At 45.2% G+C, this 17,474-nt stretch overlaps 2 protein-coding genes across 4 annotated transcripts in view; one reads left to right on the top strand and one right to left on the bottom strand.

The window, feature by feature from the left end:
• Window positions 1-17,474, top strand: part of GNAO1 (G protein subunit alpha o1) — a 181,147-nt gene that overhangs the window by 89,537 nt on the left and 74,136 nt on the right. The gene's annotated exons all lie outside the window — the stretch shown is intronic.
• LOC118078334 (microtubule-associated proteins 1A/1B light chain 3C-like) lies at window positions 11,044-11,430 on the bottom strand. The gene has a single exon (XM_035102156.2). It carries the CDS (start codon window positions 11,428-11,430, stop codon window positions 11,044-11,046), a length of 387 nt encoding a protein of 128 aa, XP_034958047.2.

Genomic DNA, 17,474 nt, shown 5'->3' with positions numbered 1-17,474 from the left:
TTGAACCTGCCTAATTCACAATATGCGAACTGATGTGCAGCCAGTTCTCTGAATATTGTAATGCAGTTAATGTCATGGGGAAGAAATGCATATTGCAGGTAGTATGTGCATAAAAATGCATGAATTTGTGAGAATATTGAAGTGCATTGTATTAGGGAATCTTGCTTTGTAAAAATATGTGTATGAGGCAAAAATGCATGCCAACATGCATATTAGAAGAATTTTGCACTAAATTACTGGTGAATGTTTAAAGTAGTGAACTGATGTGGAATTGCAGAGAACTGAACCTAAGATTGGAAAAATGAGAAACTGAGAGGAACCAAAATTGACACGTTCGCTTATCCCTAGTGATGGCAAAGAGACGCCGGGGGGGGGGCGGGAGAGAGAGAGCTCTTACTCCCCAAACTACACAGTGCTGTAGCAATATCCTTGGAGCAATGGAGAAACTGGGGAATAGTTTTCCAGGGCACCTGAGCTCTATCAGCTGCCATAGGAAAATTATACTTCCCACAGTCCCTAATGTCAAAAATGCTGATGAAGCTGCATTTTAAGGGCCATCACTGCCGAAGCAGCCATAGCAGTAGGCAATTTCACTGCTGCAGCAGCAGCCAAGGAAAGAGGTTTTGGGGGCTTCTGAGTGATGGGGTTTGCAGCAAAATTCAGATGAGGGGTGCAGGCCCCATTAGACTCCTGATGACTGCACTGATGGTTGAACAAACCTTGAATTTGGCTCCAAATCAACCACTGTATTTTCAGTTAATATTTGTGCAATACCTTGCTTTGCCAAGCCCAGCTCGTAATTGAATTGATCGTAACTCCTTTGGATATGGCCTTACTTGGAGAAGAGAGTTCCTGTAAGCTGGCCATCTTGGTAGCCAGGGGCCAAAACATTATGCTAAGCACACTCTTCAAAAAGTGCTGTCCGCTCTTTAACTGTTCCAGGCAACCTTTTGCATAGTTCAGTAAATAACATAATTGCTTTAAAAAAATCTCGGTTGTCTGGTGGCTGTTTGGAGTCCCCCAGTATTTGGTGGAAGAGAAAGGGAACAGCTGCTGCAGAATGAATCTGGAAATGGCAGCAGTCGCAGCCAGCAAGGTTGAGGGCTACTCACCGGGGCAGGGAGCGCAGCACAGTGCTGGGTTGGTGGCAACAGGCACATCTGTGCATGCACATGACATGTGCTGCCCCACCCTCCTTGCCTCCCCACCCCATCCCAGTCCCAGCGGTTGAGTGACCGTGCCGCTGCCTGGAGAAGCAGAGAGCTCTTACCCCATAGCATCCATCTTTGCCTCTCTGCTCAGAACAATTTTGAATTGATCCCCAGGGACCCCATGGTGAGCCAGTTAGTCTCATTCTGCTTCCAAAGAATTGCAGGCTGCCCAGCCATTTGCATCGAAAGACATTTCATGTAGGAAGAGCTGTCATTTCCCCCTGTGTGGACAAACATTTTAAAATAGTTGCTGAGTCATCCTGCTGAGTCATCCAAATTTCTGGACATACTTGCCGTTTCAAAATGTCTTCTGTGCTACTGAAGGGGACTCTGGCGCAAGTTTCCACCCTTCGCCTCTGCAACCCCTGACTTTTAAGTAAATCGCTGGGACTTCCACATGGATCTAAGAATGCCTTTTCTATGTCATGCTTTTCAGGCGGTGGGGCTTTGACTCAGGGGTTTTTATTTTATTTAACTCTTGAATAAAGCCCGCGAGGTATGGAGATGATAATTTTAGCATGCACTATTCTGCCCCCTGGAAATGTGACGGTTCACTTTCCTGCTCCTCCTGTGACTCATCAGTGTGTTTGTTGATTTGTCTGCTGTGCAGGTTAGCCTCCCAATAAGGGAAGAGATGCATCTGAATCCTGATGGCTGTTTTAGCATTCCGGAGAAGGGAGTGGACTCCCATCTGTTAGACAGGCACAGAGGAACATAGGGAGACACACCTTCCACCAAATCAGACCGTTGGTTCATTTATATATATTAATTTATTTCATCCCACGTTTTGCTCCAGGGTGTTAAAGGTGACACATGTGATTCTCTCCCTCCTCATTTAGTCCCCACACTAACCCTGCGAGGTACTGTAGGTTAGGCTGAGGGGCAGTGACTGGCCCAGACACACCCAGCGAGCCTCAGGGCCGAGTGGGGGATTTGAACCCTGGTCCTAGCCTGACCAGCCTAGCAGTTCAAAAGCACGTCAAAGTGCAAGTAGATAAATAGGTACCGCTACAGCGGGAAGGTAAACGGCATTTCCGTGTGCTGCTCTGGTTCGCCAGAAGCGGCTTTGTCATGCTGGCCACATGACCTGGAAGCTGTACGCCGGCTCCCTCGGCCAATAAAGCGAGATGAGTGTCGCAACCCCAGAGTCGGTCACGACTGGACCTTATGGTCAGGGGTCCCTTTACCTTTACCTAGCCTGACACTCTAACCACTGCACCACATAGGCTTGGTATTGCCTTCACTGACTGTCCCTGGGCCAGATAGAGGGCTTGAGGGCCCCATGTAGACCTGGGGTATCCTGTTTCCTGCTATACTCTGTCATCATGAGCTGGTGCAGAGGCAGCTATTTTATTTGTATTGCTTTGTGCGTTCATAGAAGTTAATACAGTAGGAGGAAAATGTTTTATGATAGGTCTGGGAATGGTGTAAACTTGGACATGAGTGTGTTTCCCCTTGATGGGCCACATCTTGTGGGACAATGGCTCATTGTAGTCATTATTTTTGGGCGTTGTCATGGCATATCTGTTTGCAGTAGCACCCCCGCCAAATCCTATTGGCTCTCATCCTGTTGGATCTTAAGCGTAGATAGGATCCCGAACTAAATATGGCATCGCTTATCAATATTGTTACTTATTTCCCTGGCTGGCCAGAGTTACCATCTCTGCCGAATTCTTCAAAAACTACGGATCTCAGGAATCTTTGGGCAAAGCCCCATGATCTGTGGAGGATGCATGGTACAATAGTAATAGTAATATTTATTTATTTATTTATTCATTCATTCATTCATTAATGTATTTATTTATTTATACCCCACCCATCTGGTGTAACTTCTCCCCCATTCCCTCTCTTGACCAAGGAGGGTTGGGGGGAAGAGCCCAGGCTGTTTTCTAAAAGGGAATCGTTTGCAGTGCGGTGAAGTTTAACCTGGTGGCTAAGAAACCAAACTGACAAAATATCCTGTGGAGTTGACTCAACCTGTCAACAGGGCCACACCACTTCCTTTGATAGGCATCCGCTAAAGGGCTCTACGGAGGATCTTCCTTGCATCCCACAGATCTTGCAACTTCAGCAGCCACTGCACGCAACCACTGTGGGCAATGCGGCACTTAAAAAAAACGAAAACCTAAAGCCTTGAAACCTTCGCAGGAGCTGACACAAGGAGCTCATTAAAGCCATGGCTGATCTCATCTATTTCTCAAGGGGTTAAACCCTCAAATCATTGTGCTTTTCCTGCAGCCGTCTTAATTCCTCTGGGCCTCTGGTGGTGTTGCATCTTGCAAGTTCGGCTTAATTGCTGCTGCTACTGCTGCTGCTGTAATAACAGTTGGCTCCATCTCCTTCCAAAGACAAGAAAACAAAAATAAATTCCATGTCCATTGTGGAAGCTATATTCCAAGCAGTGGCTCGTCAGCCTGCATGTTGAGCCAGGGAGACTCCCAAGGAAAGGTTGCATGAGAAAATGCCAACCACTTAATGTCATTCCATTCTCCCTCTCTTACCCAGGGTTTCCTTCCACTTGATTCCTCAACTACCCATCAGCATTTGGTTGTATCCTGCTTTTCTTCCACAATGGAACCCCAGATGCTGTACAGGGTGTCCCATGCAGGTATCCCATCAGGGCAAAACTAAGCAAAACAAAATTACTTGGTTATTGACCGGGATTCTGACATCCTTTTGGCTTTGGCTCCAGTTTAATTCTGGTTAGATTTTTAGGACAATTCATCATCTGCAACATTTCTTCAAAAGAGATATAGATAGAAATCAACAGGGGAGTAACAAGAACCAGCAGGCTGTGTAATACTCCAGAACTTGGGGTTAGCCAATGAAACTGAATATTGTGAAATTCAGAGAGGGCAAAAGGGAAGTGTTTCTTCACACAGTTGAGCTGTGGGATTTGCTGCCACAAGGTGTAGAGTTGCTACCAACTTAGGCAGCTTTAAGAGGGGGTTAGACAATATGACAGATAAGGTATCAGTGACTACTAGGCATGATGACTGTGTATTACCTCCACTGTATACTACCGTTGTATCTCGGAAGTTGAACGGAATCCATTCTGGGAGCCGGTTTGACTTTCAAAACGTTCAGAAACCAAGGCACGGCTTCCAATTGGATGCAGGAAGCTCCTGCAGCTAATCGGAACCCATGGAACCTGGGTCGGACGTTCGGGTTCCAAAAGACGTTCACAAACCAGAACACTCACTTCCGGGTTTGTGGTGTTTGGGAGCCAAAACATTCGAGTTGTGAGGCATTCAACTTCCAAGGTACAACTGGGAACAACCACAGGTTGCTCCTATGTCCTGCTTGGGGGATATATGGCATACCTTGATTTCTCTCTCCCCCCCCTTCCCTCCCGAACGTTCAGAGCTCTGCTGGAGCAGGCAAAAACTCATCCAGTCCCGTGTCCTGTTCTCACAGTGGCTAATGAGATGCCTGTTGGAAGCCCACAAGCAAGAACTTAGCCCAACCGTGCTCTCCCCACCTGTGATTTCCAGCACTTAGTATTCAGAGGCATATTGCCTCTGATGATGGATATGGAAACATGGCCTGTATTCAATGACCACCTTAATGGTAAAGGTAAAGGACCACTGGCTGTTAGGTCCAGTCGCGGACAACTCTGGGGTTGCGGCGCTCATCTCGCTCTATAGGCCAAGGGAGCCGGCATTTATCCGCAGACAGCTTCTGGGTCATGTGGCCAGCATGGCTAAGCCACTTTTGGCGAACCAGAGCAGCACATGGAAACACCATTTACCTTCCCACCAGAGCGGTACCTATTTATCTACTTGCACTTGACATGCTTTCTAACTGCTAGGTGGGGGGGAGCTGGGACCGGACAGTGGGAGCTCACCCCATCGCAAGGATTCGAACCGCCGACCTTCTGATCAGCAAGCCCTAGGCTCTGTGGTTTAATTCAATGACAGCTTTATCTTCCATGAATTTGTCTTACCATTTTTTTAAACCCACCCAAGTTGCTAGCCATCACTACATCTTTCAGGAGGGAATTCCATAGTTTCACCACATTGATGTGGGAAGAAATGCTTCCTTTTTTCTGTCCTGAATTCAATGGATGCTTTGACATATCCCCAAAGGAACCAGACTCATGCCCCCCCCCCAATTTAGTGTGGGTATGGTTCTCTTTAGAGAACCGTTGGGAGAATGGTGAACCCAGATAAAAGCTGGCCATCCCCAAAGGGGGCAAGCCTTGAGAGGCCCTTTTCCTCACTTAAGAAAAATGATCTCAAAAAGGACCGCCTCAGTCCCATTAAGGACCTTGAATGTGTTTCAGATGAAGTGTCTCCGCAGCTTTTGACGCAGAGGCACTAAAGAGGACATCATCATCATACATGCCGTTCCCTGAAAGTTCATTCTGTGCAGAGAGAGAGAGAGGGACGCCTTATTCTTCCTAAGTGATATACCTTCCACCAGAGCTAGCTGGAGCCAAGGACACAGCTGGGGGGGGGGAGTGTGCATCACTCTATCAAAAACATGTTATTGCCAGAGGAGGCTGCTTGAAAAAATTGATAGAATTTGCTGCCCAGGCAGGTAGCCTGTAACCGGGCAGATCTCAGGCCATGGGATATGGAAGCATCCCACCTGTATGTGCAGGCATTGGGTCCCAAATTCTCCTTGCTGTCAGAAATTTGCAAGTGCCACAGTGACCCCTGGTGGGTGAGAACTGTTATGGCTTGCTGCTGCTGCTGCTGCCCTGGCAAGTCGCACCACCCTCTCTAGGACAGGACTGCCCCCATGTTAAGGAAGCCATACTAATGGTACGTATCTAGTAGCCCCACGTTGTCAACTGTGGTTGGCACCAGCTCCCCTACTGCAGAGAGCTTGTGAACTGAGGGACCTTGCAGTACAAACAGTTCATGAAGTGACCTCACTTCTCAATTAGAAGGGCCCTGTTGGATCAGGCCAGTAGCCCATCTAGCCAACGTCCGGTTCTTACTGTAGTTCCCCCAGGAATGGTTCAGCCCTGTCCTGCCCCCTATAACATGGGTGTAATCATGAAGGGTTTGATATGCATTGGCGCAAACAGAAAAATATATATCTTTTCTTGGATTCTGCCACTTCTGGCTGTGAATTTTGGGCGATTGTGTAAATAATAATAATAATAATAATACCCTATACAGAGAAAAATGAGCTAGCAAGGGGGAGGATTCAACCTGTATTCCTAAAGCCACTTACTACTGAGCACTGAAGTAGATGTCCTGTGCAACTCTCTGTGTTTCTAAACTTCCAAGCAGACATAAGTAGGGTTGTGCTATACACACCATGACTTCTCCCTGGTGTGCTTACTATTCTTTGTGCTGAGGAAACATTCAAGTGCGAAGCCTTTTGCTCCAGACTGAAGTGGACACACAAAAACCTTTGGAACTTGATATTTTGTCTTCAAGTATAACCTTTTGTGTGAAATTGACGTACTAGATACTTAGTGTGTAGAGGGGAAGTTTCATTGACAAATCATTGTGTATTAATCCTTTATAAACTTTGTCCTTTGTCCAACACATGCAACAGGGAAACTGGCATGTTTTTTAAGAGAGAATGACAGGAGGGGTGGGTGTGGGGGGTGGGGTTCGGTTATCTTTCTGCAACTCAAGTGTGTGGGTTATTGGGGGGGGTCTCTGCAGCACAGAGATAGAGTTGCTATCAGAATCCCCCTGCTTCCTTGAATAAATACCCATTCCAAAGGTTGTGTTCCCCCAAAAAACCCATATAATATTGTTTTAATAAAGAAAATGTGTTGGCAATGATGCTTTGCTTCCTCCTGGAGCCTGTGGTATGAAAACAAGTGACCAGCAACAACTTGAGCAGAGGTTACCCTCCAAATATCAGATAAACAAATCCATATGATCCCCTTTCCCTGCCAAGGAATGTTATAATCACAGCAACACCCCAACTCTCTCTTTCCTTGCTTCAGCTATTAGGAAATGCTTTGAGTAGCACTGAATGCCTACTGTGAATGGGAGCAGAGTGGCCCTAACAAAGCCATTCTGGCTCATTCCCAATGCAGGCCTGACCACTTGAAATCAGCCTCTTTCGGGGACTGGGAGGTCTCAGATTAAGAGGAGAAAGGAAGGAATTTCTCCGCAAGCTTCCAATCACATGGCAGCCATTTTCAGAAATTATCTCTTGGGGAGTCAGCAGGAGACAGGCCGAGTGGCAGGATTTCCAGGGCAACTTCTGCAGGGCCTCATCTCAGGATAAGGCAGCCAAGTTCATAGCTGTCAAGTTTTCCCTTTTCTCGCGAGGAAGCCTATTCAGCAGAAGGGGATTTCCCTTTTTAAAAAGGGAGAACTTGACAGCTATGAGCCAAGCATTGGAAACGAGCAGAGCTTTTTGGACTAGCAAGTTGACTTGACAAAGTGCCTTCCTACAAAAGACAACGCACATCCTAAATAAATGACTGAATACCACCATGAGCCTGCCATGGATCATGTGTTACTTCTCAGAGCCTATCCAATTTGAAAAAAGCAAATAGTCATCCAAGGTGCTTGGTGTTCAGGTTTCCTAAAGTGTAGGTCTGCAGAGACAAGGCTGGGTTTCACCATAGAATAGGACCACAGATCCTCATCAGACTCCTTTATCTTGTCTGTGTGGAGGAGAGTGCCCATACATCAGCGATGCAGTTGGGTAATTTTAGACTCTAGACTCAATGATCTTACAGGGAGACCCCTCTTTGTATGGTAATATGCATCACTCTGTGTACTTCTAAATATTTTAAGCAAGGTGGCTACGTGTCACCAAAAAAGAGAGGACAAAAGTGGGTACAGATAGTCAGATTGGACAGCCCTTCAAGTAGAGAACCCCTTTAAATACAGAAATGTCCCCTTAAGGTCCTGCAAACAAAGGACTGTTCTCTGTAAAGCTCTCAGTGGCTACTTGCCAGTGTGGCTGTGTTCTACCTGCACTGTTGGGGGTAGCTGCCGAATACCAGCTGCTGGAAATTGCAGTTGCAGAAAGCATTGTTGCACTCAGATGTGGGCTTCCCACTGAGGCATCAAGTTGGCCACTGTGAGAACAGGATGCTGAACTTGATCATCCTTTGACACCTGGTGACCCCGGTAATAAGGCAGCCCTTCTGCAATAGGGAGACCTCCTGCTCCATCTACAGAGTGTCTGCCCCAAAGTCCTGATGGCACCATTGCCACCCTTACATCTTTGTGGGGTCAGGCTCTGCTTTCATCAAGGGTACATCCCCATGGTCCCAAACATATATATCTACAGAGCAGAGGGCAACCCTGTCTTGTACTTCTCTCCATACCAAACCTATTCAAAAGAATTGTATTTGCTCTTTCCTGTGATTTAGGAGGGAGTTTAAAATATATATTTTTTCTAATTCTTGATGAAATCCCTCCCCCCCCCCAAAGTACCAAACATAAACTTCCAATATACTTTGTCAAATGCCATTATATGACCATTTAGGCCTTCCTCTTGGTTACCAATCTTAGGTGATGAGCTTTCCAAGGTTGAGTGAAATCCTCTTGCACCAAATGCAGTATTGTTGATATTCCTGCCTGAGCTCCAGTAGCCAAACTCACTGTTATTATTTTAACATCTATATTAGCTAGCGATTGAGTTATAATCTGCACAGTTATGATGTATTAGAAACATATTGAAGTTGACAGGGTATCTAATTCAAAGGCCTTTTGATAAGCACACAGAAGTTTAGGAGCCAAAATTCTTAAATATGTATTGTACCATTCTACAGAAGAATTGTCTGGCCCTGGCACTTTCCTGGTCTTCATTTGTGAATATCGTTCTGAATCTCTTCCATCTGTAATGGTTTTCAAAGAACTTCCTTCTGCTGCTTGTTGAGCTGTGGGAGACCCAACTGTGAGAAAAAGGATTTAAAAGCACAGCCCAAAAGGATCATTATTTTTCCTATATAATTTAGAATCATACTTCTGAAACTCTGAATTTGTTTCTTTTGCTGTTGTGTATAGCGTATTGTGTTCTCTTGTAATCAGTGGAATATACCGTATTTTTTGCTCCATAAGACGCACCTGATCATAGGACACACCTAGTTATTAGAGGAGGAAAACAAGGGGGGAAAGTATTTTGCTTTCTTGAATTGTCCTAGGCATAGCAGCCAACTCCTAGAGGCCTATGTGCCTTTGCCCCCCCCCCAAATTTAAATATTTGAGGAAGTCGTTCCCTCCCCCTATGTTGATGGGCATTTTCATTCATATAGTGTGCATGCACTTTGTCTTGAGATCAATTGCAGCAGTTCTCAACCTGTGGGTCCCCAGATGTTGTTGGACTACAACTGGCATCATCCCTCAACTCCCATCATCCCTGAGCTCTGGCCTTGCTAGCTAGGGGCGAAGGGAGTTGTAGTTCAACAACATCTGGGGACCCACAGGTTGAGAAAGGCTGATACAGTATGTGAGGTGGGGATTACCTGCAAACCCCCTCCCCAATATTTCATTCAAGTTGGAAGAGGGAGAGAGGAAGAGAGAGGAAGAGAGAGGGAAGGAAGGGGGGAGAGAGAGAAAGGGAGGGGGAGGGGTGAAAGAGAGAGGGGGAAGGAAGGAGGGAGGGAAGGAGGGAGGGAGGGAAGGAAGGAAGGGGTGAGAGAGAGAGAGAGAAAGGGAGGGAGGGAGGGAGGGAGGGAAGACAGAGAGAAGGGAGGGAGGGAGGAAGGAAGGGGTGAGGGGGGGAGGATGGAAGGAAGTATGGAAGCTGGGAGGAGGGGCGGAAGGGGCTCCCTTCCGTCTCTCCTCTCACCTCGCTTGCTGTCACGGAAGCAACCCGAGAGCCGGTTTCCTGCTGCACGCGGCTCTGGCTCTTGCGCTGGCTCTGGCTCTCGCATTCACTCCATAGGACGCACAGACTTTCCCCCTCCCTTTTTGGGAGGGGAAAAGTGCATCTTATAGAGCGAAAAATACGGTAATTCTTACTTTGTTTTTGTTTTAAACAGAAAAAACCACCAAATCTTACCTGGCCTCTCATCTTTTTCTCAGTACCTCTGACACACGCACACACACACACACACACACACACACGCAAATGCAAATCCAGCTTCAGCAGAAATTATTCAAGTCATACTTAACAAGTTGACAAAGATCAGGGGAAATGGAATAATTGTATTAATTGGGTATTAATTGTTATTGTTATAATTTGGCTATTATTGAAATAATATTGGAAAACCAATAAAAATTTATTTGGCAAGAGAAAAAAGATCTGGGGAAGGGGTTGCTGCAATTTGACTCAAATGAGACTTCACTGGTTTCTCTAAGTTTTCTTCTTCTTTTTTCTTTCTTTTTTCTTTTTAGTGTAATTGTGCCCATTTATTTCTTTATTGCAGTCTTGTCAGAAGGCTTTTTTTAAAAGGGGGAAGAAAGATGAAGTAACAAAAACAGCTGTGCGGTTAAAATTTCCACTCGTGGAACCCTCCAGATCCCCATTAGGCCAATCGGCTTTGTTTAAAATAAGAAAGAAAACCAGACAAAAGTTTCCTGTGCAATAGTAGTGATGCTCTTTTTTGTATCTATGTCTATATTCGTCTAAAGAGATGAGGGAACAAATTAGTTTAAAAGAATAAGCTGGCAGTGGGTTAAAGCAATGGCCCTGCAGAGTTGGTTAAGAAAGTACATGACCCTAAAACACACCCTGTGTCATCTGGGCGCCTTTTCAGGCAGATACAACATAGAAGGTAGTTCAGTTGCTTCAGGGATAATGACAATAAAGCAGAGCCTGCCCGATGGTGAATACTCTTCTCCCATGCCACTCTTACACAAAAGCAGTTTAAAAATCCATGTTGTGATAACTATGCCTCAAAGAGAAAGGGAGGAGGGGGGAGACTGCAGAGGCCTTCCTCGGATTGGGCTCATGGGCCGACATCACCAAACGTATCTTGAGATGCATAGATAATGTAGAGGAAGCCGTCGTCATCTTTGTGGGCTGCGTAGACCTCCGAGACAGTCAGGCTCAGGCAGGGCAGGCTCTTGTTGTCCACCAGCAGGTAGAAGGCTTGAGTGGCTGTCAGGGACAGGCGGGCCCTCAGACTGTAGACAAACTGAGACATAGATAGATCCCCTGAAACCAGGAATTTGACCCGGCCCAATGGAGGGAGTGTCCTCTCCTTCTGGTAACGCTCAAGGATAATCGGAATCTTGCTTGGATACTTCGTCCTGACACCAGTTGTTTCCTTCATCCGAGAGGCTAAACTTTTCCTCTGCTTGTATGGACGGTCGTCACTCTGGAACCTCAACATCTTTCTTTAAAAACACAAAAGACCCCTTTCTCCCCCTCACCGGCCCTTTCCACTTCCACTCTACAGCACTAACTCCAAGTTTTCTTCTTTCTAAACTCTAACTCATTTCTTATGGGAACCATATTATACAATCCAACCTTGAATATAGGCTTTACATGCTTCCTATTCAACAGTTCATGAAGAAGTTGTACCCTCATTACTTTCAAAATATTCCAGAAGTTCAGCCCCCTTCTGTGTTTTAACATTTCCATCATTCAAAAGTGTAATATGTAAGCACCAAGAGCCAGAAGTTTTAACCACCTTGGATGACTGCATGGTAAGAGACATTGTAGCATAATCTGAAATAGCACTTGTATCTAGATGGCATGCTGTTACATATTGAAGCAGGGGAGAAGAAATCAAAAAGTAATCTAACTAGAAACAATTTTAGTGTACTGATGGAAAAACTGTAATCATTTGGATGTAGGGTGCCGTAGGTGCCAAAAATCCATCAATTCAAATTCAGACAGGTATACTTTAAGCATTGGACTTGCTGAAGATTGGATTTTGCAGGGAGGGGGAAGTACTCCTATCTAAAATTGATTCAAGAATATCATGAAAAATCTACTCTCATTACCACCTGATCATAAGTCATATCAGTCTAATAGCTCAAAAACACATGAAATGCTATAGGAGAATCAAAATTTGGTCCATAAATGTTCACTACAGTAATTATCATGTTTGAGGTCTTCTCCAACAAATTAAAATATTCCCCCAGCTGGATCATCTACTGTTTGTAACGCTACAACACCATCTATGCAAACACTGTATAAGAATAGCCACACCCTTGGAATTCTTAGAAAACACATTAGCATATACTTTTCCCACCTAGTCTTCATAAAGTCTCTATCTTCCACCAGAAAATATGTCTCTTGCAATAACACCACATTCCCTTTTGAGTTTTTTTACATTCGGAGAACCTCTCTTGTCTTTCATTAGAGGAACCTCAGCCCTTAACACTTTGTATAAGAACATCTGAAGCCATTCTAAAGACACTGATATACCTAGGATATTACTGCCACCTGTGTACATGAAATAATTGTGACTGTCTATCACTGCAACACTCATAAAATCTCCAAAAGCCGGAGCATATCCCCCATCCCTGTTTAGGGAAGCTTTTAATGTTTGATGTTTTATCATGTTTTTAATATTCTGTTTGGAGCCACCCAGAGTGGCTGGGGAGGCCTGGCCAGGTGGGTGGGGTATGTTGTTTTTTAGTCGTTTAGTCGTGTCCGACTCTTCGTGACCCCATGGACCAGAGCACGCCAGGCACTCCTGTCTTCCACTGCCTCCCACAGTTTGGTCAAACTCATGTTCGTAGCTTCAAGAACACTGTCTAACCATCTTGTCCTCTGCCGTCCCCTTCTCCTTGTGCCCTCAATCTTTCCCAACATCAGGGTCTTTTCCAGGGAGTCTTCTCTTCTCATGAGGTGGCCATCACCTCCTGGCAAATAGAAGGGGAAGAAATGGAGGCAGTGAGAGATTTTACTTTCTTGGGCTCCTTGATCACTGCAGATGGTGACAGCAGACACGAAATTAAAAGACGCCTGCTTCTTGGGAGAAAAGCAATGACAAACCTAGACACCATCTTAAAAAGCAAAGACATCACCTTGCCGACAAAGGTCCGTATAGTTAAAGCTATGGTTTTCCCAGTAGCGATGTATGGAAGTGAGAGCTGGACCATAAAGAAGGCTGATCGCCGAAGAATTGATGCTTTTGAATTATGGTGCTGGAGGAGACTCTTGAGAGTCCCATGGACTGCAAGAAGATCAAACCTATCCATTCTTAAGGAAATCAGCCCTGAGTGCTCACTGGAAGGACAGATCGTGAAGCTGAGGCTCCAATACTTTGGCCACCTCATGAGAAGAGAAGAATCCTTGGAAAAGACCCTGATGTTGGGAAAGATTGAGGGCACTAGGAGAAGGGGACAACAGAGGACAAGATGGTTGGACAGTGTTCTCGAAGCTACGAACATGAGTTTGACCAAACTGCGGGAGGCAGTGCAAGACAGGAGTGCCTGGCGTGCTATGGTCCATGGGGTCATGAAGAGTCGGACACGACTAAACGACTAAACAACAATGTTGTTGTTGTTGTTGTTGTTGTTGTTGTTGTTGTTGTTGTTGTTATCTTCTAATAGCAATCCATATGAATCATAAAGCGGGTGCGCCATGAGGACACTTCCCCAGCCTCTGTATTGCTTTGCTGAAAACTACTTTATCTTTATAATGTAAACATCCATAACAAAAATCCATGCTGAATGAACAAATAAGGCCAATCTTTTGTAGCCACTGATGGAATTTGATAGGCTATAAAAAGAAAAAGAAAAAAAGAAACAAAAGGGGGGGTTGGGGTTGAGGTTGGGGTTGAGCCATAAATTTTAAAAACCCTTGGAGGGGGGAACAGGAATTAAAAAATAAAAGTAACACTACAACCTCCAGTTCTAAAAAAATTAAATGCCTGAACCTATTTGTGCAAAATAAGAATACAAGATAAACTTTAAAATATAACCTGTTCCCCCCCCCCTCATATTGCAGTATATAAAACATGACAGATAATGATAACAAAGTAAGAAATTCTATTCTAATAAGCATAAGATCTCAGTCAGGATTTCACTCTGGCCTAGCCACATTATATAGCAATGAAGGTAAACTGAAGACACTTCAGATGTCTCAATTCCAGCAGAGAAAAAGCAAAAGAAATGGCCTTAAAGCGCTCAAATATCTCACTCTTCTGACCTAGAGTCCTGTGCTGGATTTGTTCCAAGGAAGTATTTCCCAACATCATCCCCTTTATGAAATGAACATTCGTGACCATTCAAATAAATGCAAAATATTACAGAGAATGTTACATAGCAGGTGATATTATTCTCTTTCACAAGTAGGCACTCCCTGTGAAAAGTTTTGTGCTGGTCAGACGCTTGTTTTTGGTAATTTTGAAATTACGAAGAGTCTCCCTTGCTGGGCTATTGGTGAAGAAGCCCCATGGGTGGATGACTAGAGGTAGACAGCAGGTTGTCCTGGGGTGAGAAACTTGGGGGAACCAGCTGTAGAACTTGCATGTGATCAAGGAGCTGATCTCAGATGGCAAGGTGCAGTGGTGGCTGTCAGGACGCCTCTGTTCTGAAAGAAGGTGGTCAGCTTCCTTAAAGAGATAAGCTCCTAGGGCATAGGAAAGGATAGTATGAGTAGCATAGCAAGTGTTTTGCACTCAGAAGGTCCCAGGTTCAGTTGCTGGATTGGCCCCTCTGTGGATCAGGATCAGATAACAAGGGATGGGAAAGGTCCTGTGCCTTGGGACCCTGGGAAGTCATTGCCAGTTTGAGCAAACTGCACTGGGCACTCGAATACCCCTCACTGTATTCTCCACCCAGGCAAATGATAAGCATTATCAGAGGGCAAGGACTCTCCTCTCTCTCATACACACACACACACACACACACACACACACACACACACAGTGTGTGTTTTTTCTGGGGGACGCGGGGAGACGCATGCCACTAAACATTTTGTGAATCTTTGTACTTTTGTCCATTTATTGTATTTATTTTCCTCGATTTGAACTATAAAATGGTGATTTTCTTGAGTCAAAATGAGAGTACCCCTAAACATTTTTAGGGGGGGGGGGGAAGCATGCATATATATATATATATATATATATATATATATATATATATATATAGTTGTTTAGTCATTTAGTCGTGTCCGACTCTTCGTGACCCCATGGACCATAGCACGCCAGGCACTCCTGTCTTTATATATATATATATATATATATATATATATATATATATATATGATAAAAGTATAAAGTACAAACAAAAATTAAAACATAAATCAAGCCGTAAATCTATCCTTTATCCAGGCAAGCAAGATGCACACTCAAGATGGGTGCAAAGCAAGGCAAGGCAAGGGAGGGGTGTGGCCTGTGGAGGGTCCCGTTGGCCAGAGAGATGCCTGGGGGCTGCAGGTCCCTCCCTCCTGCTCCAGTCTGCTCATTAGAGGTGCCCTTGCTGAGCCGGATCCCACCCCAAAGACTACATCCCACCATGCATGATGCAGAGATCATTATGAGGCTTGCGCATCCTTCTTTCCCTTCCCTCAGAGATGCTTTCAAACTTTTTCTCATTTGTGCAGAAGTGCTAAGCCACTGAGGACCTCCGCAACTGGCCAGCCTGCTGGTACATGCCGCCCACAGCAAGTTAGAAATTAGATGCCCACTTGTGTGTGTTAAGTGTTCCGCCTTCGTTGGAAACAAAAGCAGGTTTTTCCTTAAGGGGAAAGCCTCTCAGATCTCTCATTTTCCATTTCCTGTTATTTATCTAGCAGGTTCTTCAAGAGGTGAAACAGATGGTAAAACAAGCAAAATCAGACTTGAAATAGAATCCTTCGGTGTCTGGAAGCTTTTTAACCTGACCTTGTACTAATGCAGGGCAGACAAGTGAGGTCATTTGCCGGGTTTTTACAGCAACCCATTCCAAATGCTTTAGGAATTATCCCAACGCGGTGTGCTAATACGCAACCCCGTTTCCTGCCACCCATTCCTAATCCCAAAGTAAAGAGGCCAAAGTTAAATCCGGGCCAGAGAAATGCCTGCAGAATCAGGATGGCATTGTGGGAAGTATGGTCTAGGCTTACCGGGAGTTTGGATTGCATGTTAAATAAGCAAATGTGGGAAGGGTCTGTGAGGATATGTGCCCTGACTCCGCCTCCCATCGCCCTCTCCATTGCCCCACACAAGGTGAAGAGTGACTGTCTGAAGCAGGGAGCCTCCTGGGAAATCAGGTTCATGAAGTTCCCTAAAGTAAAGGAAGCTCCCTGCTTCATTGAGGCTGCAGCAGAGATGGTGACCCGGGGGGGGGGGGATTTGCACGGTGCTTAGATGATTTTGAACCTGTGAAATCAGCCTCCGCTAATTCCTCCTTGCTTTGCTGTACAGTGTACAAAGGGGGGGGAATGATGCAGCCTCCTTTTGACCCACCAGCTCTGTTGGACCTGACAATGATTTTCAATGCATAATGGATTAGCACTTAGCCCTGACAAGCCCGCCTCCTTGGCTGCCCCCACGGGTTAATGAAAGACAAATCAGCTCCACTGGTGTATCTCTGCTCCTTGCATAAGGCACTCTGCTTTCCAGCATCTCCTGGAAACAAATGCAATTTCCAAACGCTTTTGGGAAGGGTAGCACATCCGGCTAGGAGGAGAAGTTGATTTCTTAAGGATACCAGGACACGCAACTTGTCTCATTGTATCAGACCCAAGATAGAGAAGCTACGGCCTTTCAGAGGTTTGGGAAGGGCTGTGGCTCTTGTATCTCCAAAGGCTCCTTTGAAACCCTAGGGCAGGTATCCCCAAACTTGGCCCTCCAGATGTTTTGGGACTGCAACTCCCATCATCCCTAGCTAACAGGACCAGTGGTCAGGGATAATGGGAATTGTAGTCGCAAAACATCTGGAGGGCCGAGTTTGGGGGTGCCTGCCCTAGGAAGACACTGTCAGTGCTGAGCTGAATGAACCAATAATCTGACTCAGTCTATGACAGCTTCCTATGTTCCCATGTTGTTGGACTCCAGCTTCCATCAGTACCAGTCAGCATGACCAATGGTCAATGATGGTGGGAGTTGTACAATGCTCTCCCCAGAGAGGCTGGCCTGGCGCCTTCATTACACATCTTCCTCTTCAACCAGGCCTTTGGCTGATTAACATTCTATGTCCTTTTAAATGTTTCTGTAGGAAGGGGGTTATTGGTTCGTTTTGTTCTCGTTCTTATTTTTATTATGCACTTTGTGTTTTCATTTTGCATTTTCATGCTGCGAACTGCCCTGAGATCTTTAGCTGAAAGGCGGTATAAAAATTCAATGAATAAATACAAAAATTTAAATACACAGGGATCTCTTCCTGCTCCATCGGGAGAGGCCAATGTTAGCATGTAAGTTGCGAACATATTTGAATGATTTACTTGTAAAGCATTCTTTTGTGCAACCAAGGAAACTGCCTTATGCTGAGCTGG

Source organism: Zootoca vivipara, chromosome 6 (assembly GCF_963506605.1).
Source record: "Zootoca vivipara chromosome 6, rZooViv1.1, whole genome shotgun sequence".
Classification (NCBI taxonomy): Eukaryota; Metazoa; Chordata; class Lepidosauria; order Squamata; family Lacertidae; genus Zootoca; species Zootoca vivipara.
The sequence above is the reverse complement of the archived record's forward strand: the minus strand, read 5'-3'. Positions and strand labels throughout refer to the sequence as shown.